At 39.9% G+C, this 12196-nt stretch overlaps 1 protein-coding gene across 3 annotated transcripts in view; it reads right to left on the reverse strand.

Annotated features, from left to right (window-relative positions):
- The window catches only part of nkain2 (sodium/potassium transporting ATPase interacting 2), an 88039-nt gene extending 84439 nt beyond the window's left edge, over positions 1–3600 (reverse strand). For all 3 annotated transcript variants that reach the window (XM_055044383.1, XM_055044385.1, XM_055044384.1), the window contains exon 1: positions 2148–3600. In XM_055044383.1, the coding sequence (XP_054900358.1) occupies positions 2148–2201 (54 nt within the window). In that variant the 5' untranslated portion in view covers positions 2202–3600. The remainder of the gene's footprint in view (positions 1–2147) is intronic.
- Between the last annotated feature and the right edge of the window lie 8596 nt (positions 3601–12196).

Genomic DNA, 12196 nt, shown 5'->3' on the forward strand with positions numbered 1-12196 from the left:
CTCCAGTTAAAGCACCCCTCCAAATGTTGCTGCAAACACTAGCGCTCTATTAGTTATCTGTCCTGGGCGCCCACTTAGTGAGATCTAACCCTTCCCAGGAGGAGCCTGGGTCTGACTTTACGGTTCATCGGTTCAAACAGGAGTCAAGTGAAACGCATCAGTTTGCTGATCCACCTGCAGAGACCTAACAGCTGACCTATGGTCAAAGTTCAACATGAAATTGTTTGCAAGATCGCGTTTTATATCTGAGGTCAGGCCAAAAGTGGGTCCGTTCCAAACTTTAAGTGGGAGGTGACACTGGTTGATTGGCAGGCGATTGGCAGGTGGGGCGACTGCAGTTGGTTTATGTGACAGGCAGGAAGGGCAAGCTGACGCGGTGCCTTTCTTAAATCGAAAAGCATCTGAATTAAACAGCTCCATGTTTATTGTCATAAAGATGCATAGTAAAAAGAAAGCATTAGAATAAAGTCACAATTTATTGTAGAAGCATGATCCGCCTGAATAATTTTTAGAGAAATTCAACCTTTGAAATAACTGCATTTATGCAAAAATAGAACTTAAAAGAATAACTGTGTTGAACCAAATCCATGATACAATTATTGGCAACCCTATTGTCAATAATGTTGCCAGCAAAATATCTTCTGGAGAGGGATTCTTAAACATTCCTCTTTGCAGAATCTCCATCAATCATCGTGAGAACTGGCTCCTCTCTGTTCTATGGGATTTAGCTCTGGGGAATGTGGCAGCTATTGAAAAGGTTGATTTTGTGTCAGATTAAGTATTTGTTGATTTGGTTACAAGTATCATTGTCACTTTATTCCATTTCTTTTTTTTTTGGTGGCGGGGGGGCACAAACCACTATGCATTTTTATTTCAAATCTCCTGAGGTTTCAAAGACTCCCTGACGTCATGCACTCTGAGAAGGTTTTGGCATTTGAAGGAGACCAACAGTATTCCAGTTCAGCAACACTACTTTACAGGGCAAGAGGTGCTTCTGTATATTATTAACCAAACCCTACAAGAGATTCAAATCTAACTATCTTTGTCTTAATCTTCGCCTCATTCAACCAAAGCCCACACTTCTAGTGAAAGTCCCAATAAGATTCAGCAAACTCCACATGTTTACGTTTGTAATGATGGAGGAAAAGCCTTTGTTCTGCTGTTACTCCCAAACAACCAGTTGGCATCTGGATAGTGTGAAATGGTTGTAATTTAGACTTGGTTTTCCCCCAGTTGACAAACCTGGCTGCTATATCAAGGTTTATGTCCTTCTTTACTGCCATCACTATCCTACTTTGCTGCACATGTTGACTAGATAAATACGGATTCTTGCCCAGTCCGGTGACCAATGGCTTGAATAAACAGGCTGCTGTGCTGAGTCAGATTCATATTCCGGTGGAACAAAAAGAAAAAATTGTAGATTACTAATTGGAACTTCAAATAGACCTTCACTTTAAAGGAAACTTATTGATGAACACTGGATTCTTTTATTTAAAATTCACTCAAATTAAATATTTCTACAGCCATGTCCCTATATCTGATCTTAGTCGTCAAGAAAAGGAGACAAATCCCATAAAATGATGAAGCGCTCTGCATTACAGCAGCGGGTCCCTGCCAAACCACGAAGGAGCTCTTTGTTATCATTCCCAGAGTTTTTGGGTGGGGATGCATGCAAACAGCCCTGCCCCTTCATTCCACCCTGGTACTACTTCCAGACGACCCAGATGGTGAAAGGAGAAAGAGCGGTACACCAAGGAGCAGATAAGCAGCTGGTGATGCTTTGCGTTGGATATTTTCCTGCTTCACTCCTGTCCCCTTTCCTTCCCCAGCCCCCCTTTCGCAACTCAGCAAAGCGTATCTCCCCTCCCCGCCCCCCACTGCTTTTGACATCACCTTTCATTTATTGCACCTCCTATTTCGTGACCTTTTACAGTCCTGTCACCTTCTGAATTTGTAACCTTTGAGTAATCCATGCACCCACCTGACTCCCACTTCCCTGCCACATCTAGGATCCTCCTGCCACTTGACAGCTTATTTGTTTGTCAAGCTCTTACAAGATAAAAAAGAAAAGAAAAAAATAATAAACGCTTCTCTCCCTCCCGATTGATCATCTCCGTTACAGGATCGATAGCAATCTCGGCACTTACCAGCTGCATGCCACAGATGAAGGCCAAGGTGCACCTGCCGCTGCAACACCCCATGATCTCCTCCTCCTATACAGGCGTCCAGAAACTCTAGATAATTCCCAAAGTCTCTCCTTCACCTCCACCCACCCCTCCAGCGAGGGGCTGTCTGGATGTCTGAAAGCCCCCGGGTGGAGGCACTGCTTGGGGGCCTCGGAGAGTGAAGCGGAGCCCCTGTGCTCTCTGGATGTTCACAGCAGTCAGGGCTGACTACTTCATCCAGATGAAAAGCTGACGAGAGGTCTCCTCTTTTTAAAACGCAGGTCAGGGATACAGTGTGGAAAGAGACCCTTGAGGACAGTTTAGCACAATTCAAGACAACAAGTTCATATTTATCTGGAGTAAGAGGCAAGCAACGAACATCTTTAGCAGGGCAGGTGGAGAAAAATCAAACAGGTCTCCTATTGTAAACTCAATAAAAACTCCACTGCATTGACGAGAAAGCGGTCCAGCTGTGTCCAGTCAGCTCCTCCGGACTTCACCTAGTTGGACCGGTAATCCGTTCAGGGCTCATCTCATCGTTATCCCTGCTGAACTGGCACAATCCTGGACAGCACCAGACAGATGGTGGAAACTGGCTGGATATATTCCCACAGACCTCTCAGATCTTTCGCTCAATAATCCGATTAAAAAGCCCCGATTGCCTGCTTTGGTAAGGGTAATATGTTTCCAGGTGGCGGAAACAAGTGAGAGTGGTTCTGGCATCTATCTATCTTTTTTTTTTTTTTTAATCCTCCCCAACGCACAGACGGGCTCCTCTCCTCTTCTTATCTCAGGGGACGGGCACGAAGCGGCAACATCCTCTCCAAAACACCCCTGTCTTCTTCCCCACACGAGTTTTTTCCCCACTAAATGTCCTGACTCTCTCCAGACAGGCAGTGGAGAGAGGAAGCGTTGATCGGGGTCTCCTGATATATGTCAGCCTCCTCGAAAATGATTTCTGTGGCTCTTCTGTCTAATGAGTCCCCTTCCTTAGGATCATCTCCCCTTCAGGTCTACAACCAGTTTTTTTTCCCTCTCTCTCTCTTGGTGAAATCCGTCATCCGATTATCCCCAGATTTCTTCTGTCTGATTTTAAAAATATTAATAACAATAACAAACCCAAAAGCAACAACAACAACAACAACAGAAAACCCACACTGGTGTCCAAATTTCGCGCAGATTTTCGCGTTGTTAAATTCCAGGTCGAAAGTAAGTGTCCAGACGAGACGCGCCAAAAAAAAAAAAAAAAAAAAAAAAAAAAAAAAGAAGAAGAAGAAGAAGAAGCGTATCCGAGCCAAAATGACGTCCGGGTCCGGTTTCTTGTCTCAGGATTTGCCTTGAAGAACTGGGGAGGGGGAGACAATGGGAACCGGGATGGACCAACGGACCGAGAGAGACAGCCGCGAGGAGCGTCTCCCGCCTGCCATCTGTCAAGTCAAACAGCACTCCTCCATGCTGCTGTTCTGGTGCGGATTTCCAAAATAAAGGTTCGGAATGTGACAGCGTTATTATTATTATTATTATTATTATTATTATTATTATTATTATTATTATTATTATTATTATTATTATTATTATTATTATCAGACAGCAGTAACTTGTCCTTTCGTTGCTTTGACGTGGTTAAATTATTTTTATTATTATTTTTTTTTTTACAGCGGGTTGTCTTTTATAGTGGTGTTTGGTGTGTTTTTGTCGGAAGTAGGAAATTTCAACCTCCACCTTGGAAGAAAGCTAAAGCTACTCCGAGTTTTAGTCAATAAATTGCAGCACGAGTTGCTTTGAAATACACATATTTAAATAATATGCATTAAACAAATTGAAATGAGCAGAGTTGATTAACTAATTAATTCATCAAAGAGCATAGTCATAAAAGTGCAAAAACAAAACACCTTAGTACCCAGACCAGGCTTTTTTCACGTTAAGGTCAAAAGGTGTTTAACTGGCTGTCCTCGCGCACCATGAGCGCACAGCCGATTAAGTGGAGCTTTTACTTTGAAGGGCAGTCTGAAGAGGTTCTCCCCTGTTGTCGCTGCCGCTGGCTGACTTGCTGAGGCTGATGCTCGGCTCTGCGGGGGAGCAGTGGGCTTCTTTTACTCTCCAAAAACGCAAACATTGACAGGGCAAAGATGCGATTTTCGCTCGGTTTGCAGCTGCTGCTGCTGAGCACGGCCCTCTGGACCTTGAAGATGAACTGGTGAATCAAGCGTGTCACCTCCCTGATTCACTGGAGACTCCTCTTTGGACTGGAAAGACTGCGTACCCATCCCCTTTTTCACATTCAACCCATGACAACATCAAAACCCTCAAGACTTCACTATTAAAGCTATAAAGAACAGTTGTTTTGTCTTGTCAAAAAATTGCCCAGGATTGCCTCTAAATTAGAAATTGCCTTGGCTGAGGGTTTTAGAGTGTCTCGTGTGACACCTAATTTCTTTCTGCAGCGGGAACTCCAGTTATGGATCGAGCCCAGATTCATATATAAAATCGACCACTTTGTTTCCAATTTAAAAGCAGAGGAGCCAGTGGAAGTCTGCGCGCTCCAGGGGTCAGTTGTGCCACGCCTATAATATGGGCCAGTGGCTTAAACAGACACTAAGGTGGAGAGGGTATCAGTGCTTTAGCTACACAACATAATGGCCTGCTTTCCCCTCACCATCAATCTCTGTCACAGTGTGTTCCTCCCACGCATGCACACACACATGCACACACGCACACACGCGGAAAAAACAACTCTCAGGTATAAGGGATGCGTGCGCAAACAAATGCACATTCACGCGCAGCACACTCCGGAGCCCCACGCCGTGCGACAGGAGTTTAATTATGCCTCTAATCTTGAGTGACAGTTGCATGTATAATGACTGATTCCCTGGGGCCATGTGTCGAGGCATCCACCCATTCATCCTTCAGTCTCTTCTTCTATTTATCGTCTTACTTAGTCATCAATCCATCAAATCCACCGCCACGTTTCCCTCTAAACTTCGTTTTTATATATATATATATACATTGTCAGCTATTCCCTGCTCCTTTCTGTCTCGCCGTCTTCCTCTCTGTTGCTCAGCAGTTTCACTTGTTCAATTTTTAATCCCTGCCACACATCATCATCTACTCTTTATTAAGGTCACTGACCAGGCTAATTGGGGTTGTGCCCAACCAAGATAATGCCAGGACATGAAGTAGGTGCTCTGAAGATAATAATTACTGGTGGATTTTAGAGTAAACATGAATTTTAAATGGAAGTAATCATATTTAAGTTTTTTTTTAATCTAACAATTTTAATAATTATTTATCAGATACATTTATATCTTAAGAAATGTAGAGTAAAAGGGGTTGGGGAGGGGGCTTTAGGTCAGGGTGATGTTGTCATTCGATATATATTTTTTGGCAGCATCACTCACCCCCACGTATTTTGGGTTATTGTATCAACAATCGGCTCTGTCAAGGTCTTACTAGACCCAAACTATTTCCTGGAAAAATGAAACAAACCAAGAGCCAGCAAGCTCAAGCCAACTTTAATTGTGACTTACCTATATAATGACCTCATATAAGGAATGCTCAGCATGTTGAGCATGGCAGTGGTAGTGTCATGGTAGGGGGTCTGTTTTGCTTTGTGTATTCATGGCAAACTGCTGAGAGTCAAACATTCGAGGCTGTGTGCACAATTTTAGTTCTATGTGGATTAAAGAAACTAATACATCCAATTCTGGTTTTAAAAATCAGTCAGGGCTATTTGTTTTATAATCATCCATGTGAAAAAGGAACAGACCAAACGAATAATTAATGCAGAATCTTTTTATTATGATTAAAGTTTGGAAATGCTTCAATCTATTACGACTTGTGTTTCATCCAAACAGCAATAATGTTTGTTTATTTGTTCTGTCTATGTTAATTATTTTGTTTGTTACATTTTCAGAATTAACAGAACAAACTAACATTGACATATACACACAACTTTTTATTAGACTTTTTATTTTAAGGAAAATAAAAAATCAATTTAACAGCTAGAAAAGGAACATTTAGTCATAGGATCCAATACAGATTTTGTGCAATGTAAAATGAAAAAGCAAAAAAAAAAAAAAAAAAAAAAAATGCACATATGCTCATGCATATATTATAGACTTTTGCACAACTATTTTTGACACAATGGGCAAACACTGAATGCGTCACACACAAGGCCAAGAAGAATTTAACACAGAAAGAAGGCAAGTAGACTTTAGATGTGTCCATGTTAGACTCTACACATTTGGCCAATAATCGCTGCATAAGATCTAAATTGTCTTGTCATTTTCAGATTACTGTCTGCGGTGTTGTCAACATATCTTCCATTCTTGTCATCAGCAAGTCCACACTGGAGTTAGACGGCAATAAAATGTAATAGAAAGAGCCGGAGAGAAACAGCAAAATGAAAACACAGGGAGAGGTAGAAAACAGCATCCTAGAGATACCTGGATAGTATGTGTTCATAACTTTATCTCTCTGAGCCAGATGTCAAAGGATTGCTGCTCCTGTCAGCCTCTCAGCCCACGCGTACACACTCAAGAAAAACACAGACCCTCTTCTATTCCCTCACATTTGCTTGTCTAAAAATAATCTGAGTGCAGGTCCTTTAAAATATGTCAAAGTGTGTCCTTTTCAGTGACTAGGCAGCTGAAAACTTATTACTTTTGTTCTTTCATGATGAAATGAATAAAATTAAAATAAACGGTGGTGAATACAATAGGCATAGGGTAGATGAAACCAGAGAAGAGAGAGTAAGAAATAAAGAGAAAACAAAAAGTTACAAAACGAAGAAAGTAGAGGGGGTGAAGCTCAAGAGGGTCACAAGCAGGGAATTGCTCGAGAAGAAAAGCATGTTTTATTTTCATTTAACACCAGATTAAAAACACAGACAGCGTTAAAAAGATAAAAATATTGGACAGAGAATGTACAGTTGAAATTCAGTTCAATGCACCTGAGTTTACTTGCATACCGGCATCTCACAAGAAACAAACATTTCTGCACCATTTGGATGCACAAATAGTCAAAACTGTGAATACATAAACTCACTGTGTCATCAAGTTAGATAAGTAGCAGAGAAACTACACATGTTTGGGTCGTCAGTGATATATTGGATATTACTGACTGACTTTAGACCTCTGATAAGAAATATTGGATCTTATCTGAACTAAATATACTCCTCAAAAAATAGAGGGAACGCTCACACAACACAATATAACTCCAAGTAAATCAAACTTCTGTGAAATTAAACTGTCCACTTAGAAAGCAACACTGATTCACAATCAATATCACCTGCTGTTGTGCAAATGGAATAGACAACAGGTGGAAATTATTTTCATATTTATTTCATTCATTCAGATCTAGGATGTGTTATTTGAGTGTTCCCTTTATTTTTTTGAGCAGTGTAGTTTTCTGCCACAAACTGGGATTAGGTCGTGCATTTTTAATTAAGCTCAGGTCGGGTCAATTCCAGAATCTTAAGAATTAGTTCATTTTATTCACTCCCAAACCAATATTAATGTTTTAGTCAAATATCGTACAGATTGGCATAAATTCTATGGTCACATTGCACCTAATGTTACTTAAATTATGGATGAAGTAACCAGTTCCTCTGAGAATAGAAGACAGTTAGAGCTGTCAGTAGAAACAGTAATTATTATACAAAAAAATATTTTAAAAAATCTCCACTCAATGTCAATCAAAAATATTCAACTACAGTATTTAGGTTTGTTCCAACAAAGAGATGGAAGATCGCATCTATCCAAGGATTATAATCTTATCAACAAGCAGGAATAAACTGAACAGTACAGAGCAAAAACAATTAATCCAACTGCGATAACTCTGAAAAAGATTGAGTAAAAGCAAAAGCAGAAATTGTTGGCAAAAGCTTTTTTTTTATTTTCTTGTACACTTGGGAAAATCAGAATGCAGAAATCCCTCAAGGTGGGAGGGGCTTAATGCTCTGCTGTTGTTATTATGGAGTCAAACTCCATAATACATTTCTGCTCTAATATTTAGGACGGGCTCAGAGATGTCCAGACTCAGCAACACGTTAAAAGATAGCCTCTAATCTCTTGATGTGCTTGTCTAGCAAGAAAACAGCTTTCGCCTTACTCAGCATCATTCGCTTTGTTCAGAAACACTCCCAGTCCTCGAGATGGTGGTGAATTTGTTCTTGACAGTGGCTTGGCACTGGCTGCACCTACACATGCATATTGTAGAAACATGGAGAGACAGTTTATAGGTACAATTTACCAAACGTTTCTGCATTTCAATTGGGAGAAAACAGAGAAACCAAACACTGCCAGCTAGATAATACTCCAGGTCTCTGATGATCTGAGGGATCTGCATGGTTCCTACCTGACCAGCAATTCTGAAATGCACTTAGAGGGTAACAGCTGTGGAGAACAGTCAGTGGTTACTGGATGAAAAGGTTTTGCTGGTTGGGTCAACCAGGGGATTTACAATGACAAGCAGGAAATGTGGCAATGGTTTGGAATATGTTTGATAAAGTTTTAGTCCTTGAAATCTGAAAGCTTCTGGACATCTTTATCACTGCAGGCGTAAAGATAATAAGATAAAGTTGCATCAAATAGCGGAATAATTCATCATGCGTTATTACATTTCAAAAGAAGCAAAAGAATTGATAGGGTTTCTCGAACATCAGCATTTATTTCCCTTTAAGAATTATGTTATTTTCTTCTAACAGTCAAGGTCTCTTTGCAACTATGATCATTAGTCAGGTAATTAATTGCAGCACTGCAGGTGTCCCTGTAATTTTATTACAACCAACTGTGCTTTCAGTAAATGTTGGAAGAAAAGCTGAGAGGTGAGCCGCTGTGACTTTATTCCCTCTCTGGAGTCATAGAGGTTATTTTTACATATCTTGAATGTTGAATTGCATAATAATAAGGAAAATTTTAGTCCTTCAAGAGGATAATTCTCATATTTTGTCCACCTCTGACCAGGACGACATGACTTCACAAAATACCACTGGACAAAGACCCGAACCTCATCCTTTAAAAGCAAACTGGTTTTTAGAAAGTGTATTGTGTGCAGCACAACAAAGACAGGCTGTGTGTGTCAGTGTCAGTCCGTGTCTATCTTTTACCTCTGCTTTGTGGGCACAGTCATTTAGTCCATGATTCACACGCTAATTCGGTTTTATTTGTGCTCCCTGTCTGAGGAAGCCTTTCGCCTTCGTAAAAGGCTGGCCTGAAAAGCGTGGATGTTCGAGGGCTTGCACAGCAACACGCACTCAGTTGCATGTGTGTGTGCCTGCAGGCAGAACTTTAAGTGCTATTAGGCCTGGATAGTGCTGCAGTGGCTCACCCGAGCTGAATGCAACTCAGTGCGCTTGTCATTTTCATCTTAAACAAAAAGGCATAATGAAAATCACAGGGAGCTTTATATGTCACCTTATTAAATCCACTCCCAGATCGCTTTCTGTTGAATGCATTTGGCTCTAAAAGCCCATTTTCTTCCAAGGATGCCCATTTACATTCACTTTGCTTAGATGATCATATCTCTACTTTTGAACTTAACCAAAAATCGGCATAGAAATTTTGTCTCTGAATTTTGAATCAGTTTCCATCATGTAAGGCGCTGTAAAGCCGAACAACTAAACTGTCTCTAAGTCTATACAAGTGTAAGTTGATTTCTGAAGACTCTGGAATTTTCCACCTGAATTCAATAAGGCTCTATTTAGACATTATCGGCTCTACTATGTGCTTTTATATCGACTGAAAATGGTATTTACAACAGCAATGCAGACAGCTAAAATCAGTTAATCCTTTCTTGACCCTGATTTGTGCATTCTAGCCTCTTCCTTTCAAGCACTCTTGTACCAACACTTACAGGCAACATAGCGCCTTTTATGATGGCCTCAGGACAGTGGCTTTTCATTGGTCAAATGCAGAACTGTGACTATATTTGTGACTTCCACAGACAGTTTATGTGTGCTTAAAATTGCCGGTTACACATTTTCCTGTTGCAGTCAAAGCAAGCTATTTGTGGATTTCCTTGGATATGGAAAGTGGGCTCCTTCCCTTAATAAAGACGGAGATGAAATTAGTGTCATGCAATTTGACAAGCGGAGACACAAACAGAAATGATATTAGCTTGTTGTTGCATTGGGCAACAAAAACAATGGTGAAGACAAAAACCCACCCAGGTCATCGCAGCACATCTGCTTCCTACAGGCGGTTAGAAAAGCAGCAGTTTCAGAATCTCATGCCCCATTGTTTTAAAAGTTCTGAGGACATTTATGATCTCTGTAAAACTATATATTTACAAAACAACCAGCGACTAACATCCAAACATCTAACCAATAAAATTCAAAGTTAACTTGCACCGGTTGACCAGGGGAAATACTTAGATTTACTTGTAATTTTTGCCCAATTTGAGTTCTTAGGCTGATTGCTAATTATATGAAATAGAAATCTGTCTTGTTTTAACTTCACCCTGATTTGATTTTTCACTTTCTTTAACTCCCTTCTCCAGGTTATTTTAAAATATCCTAACCAGAGCATAAAGCTAAAAAATACCTGTAATCATTACAGTTATTGGTTGAATGAGACCTTTTCTTATTGTATTTAATGGAATGTAAAATATTTTGAGGAATTTGTGTGGACACAAGCTGTATAGTAGTACACCTAGAGTATTATGTTTAATATTTTTGGCCTTCTTGAGTTTGTAATAGACAGTCATTTACATATTTCATATATTTCCTTTTTTATTTTATTGTACTTGCTGAAGATTGCTCAAAGGAAACAGACCAGTCCTTCATATTGATTTTAAAATTTTACAACTGATTGATTTTTTTTTAACAATGAAACAGTGAAACATATATATATTATGCTGTAATGCTCAGAAAACATTTTCGAATCGTCTCAAAATAATAACAAATGCCTTTCATAAAAATTTGAGGATGGCAGAAAACCATTTGGGAATAACAGCTCCAGGTGTTAGAAAATGTGTGCATGCATCCTGCTGTAACTGAACTAAGCATTTTTACAAAGAAACACTGTTTTCTTTATTTGTTGTTGTTTTTCCACACAATTCAATATTGGATCTCCCCAAAGATTTTAGCTTGCTGATGAGTCGATTTAAACAAAATCATTTTTAAAAGCCTGCATAGCCCTTACTCAAAGTCAAAGATATATATCTTTTTAATTAAGTGAAAGATCCAGCCACGTTTCAGTTTTAGCTCATTCCAGTTTTAATACTTTATAAGAAATTCTGCCAAAAATATGTTTAATTCCTTTGACTTTGTTCATGAATTCTGAGGTTTTTTAGTACATAAACAACTTCTAGTCTTCCTTGAGCTTCAATAAATTAGTTGAATAATCTATTTGACTCGAGAGCACTTACTCCAAACTGCATATTTTTTTTAACAATATGTTATTTTACAATATAATAAAACAGAAAATATATCACCTCTACACAGATAAAGCTCAAGAACATAACATCTCCTTCATGTTATTCAGTCGATCTACATAAACGCCACAAAAAGTCAGACGTCAAACTGTAATTACTCAACTGTGACTTTAATTTCCGTCTTTTCTCTGCTCTCTGCTGTATGTCCATCTGTCCTCCTTACCACTGCCAATAGTGTGGCAGAAACTGTGTGCTTGCATACGCAGGCCTATGCATGTATTGTACGCACTGCGGGACGTTTGAAGGTCTGTGAATTTGTGTCAAAGCACAGCATAGCGGCTCAACTCTTTGCAGTCGGTGCCAGAACTGCAGAGAGAGCTGCGAGTCTGTCTGATCATGCTCAGAGATGAGAGGGTTTCAACTTCCTGGCCAAAATATAAAAGACGTAGGAGCTCTCTGGCAAAACAGGTGCTTGTTGGACACGTCCATTTTGGCTTTTACATCCATTGATTTTTTTTCATCCCACTGGGGTGTTACAAAATCACTGGGAATTTTAGCAATGGCAGCGTCCGACGGCGTTACACTGCTCAAAAATGTGACTCCACAGTGGATCAGAAACTCAGGACAGAATAGAGTGAGTCAGAGTTTCGGGACGC

Source organism: Poeciliopsis prolifica, unplaced genomic scaffold, assembly GCF_027474105.1.
Source record: "Poeciliopsis prolifica strain line A6 unplaced genomic scaffold, Auburn_PproV2 SCAFFOLD020, whole genome shotgun sequence".
In the NCBI taxonomy this organism is placed as follows: Eukaryota; Metazoa; Chordata; class Actinopteri; order Cyprinodontiformes; family Poeciliidae; genus Poeciliopsis; species Poeciliopsis prolifica.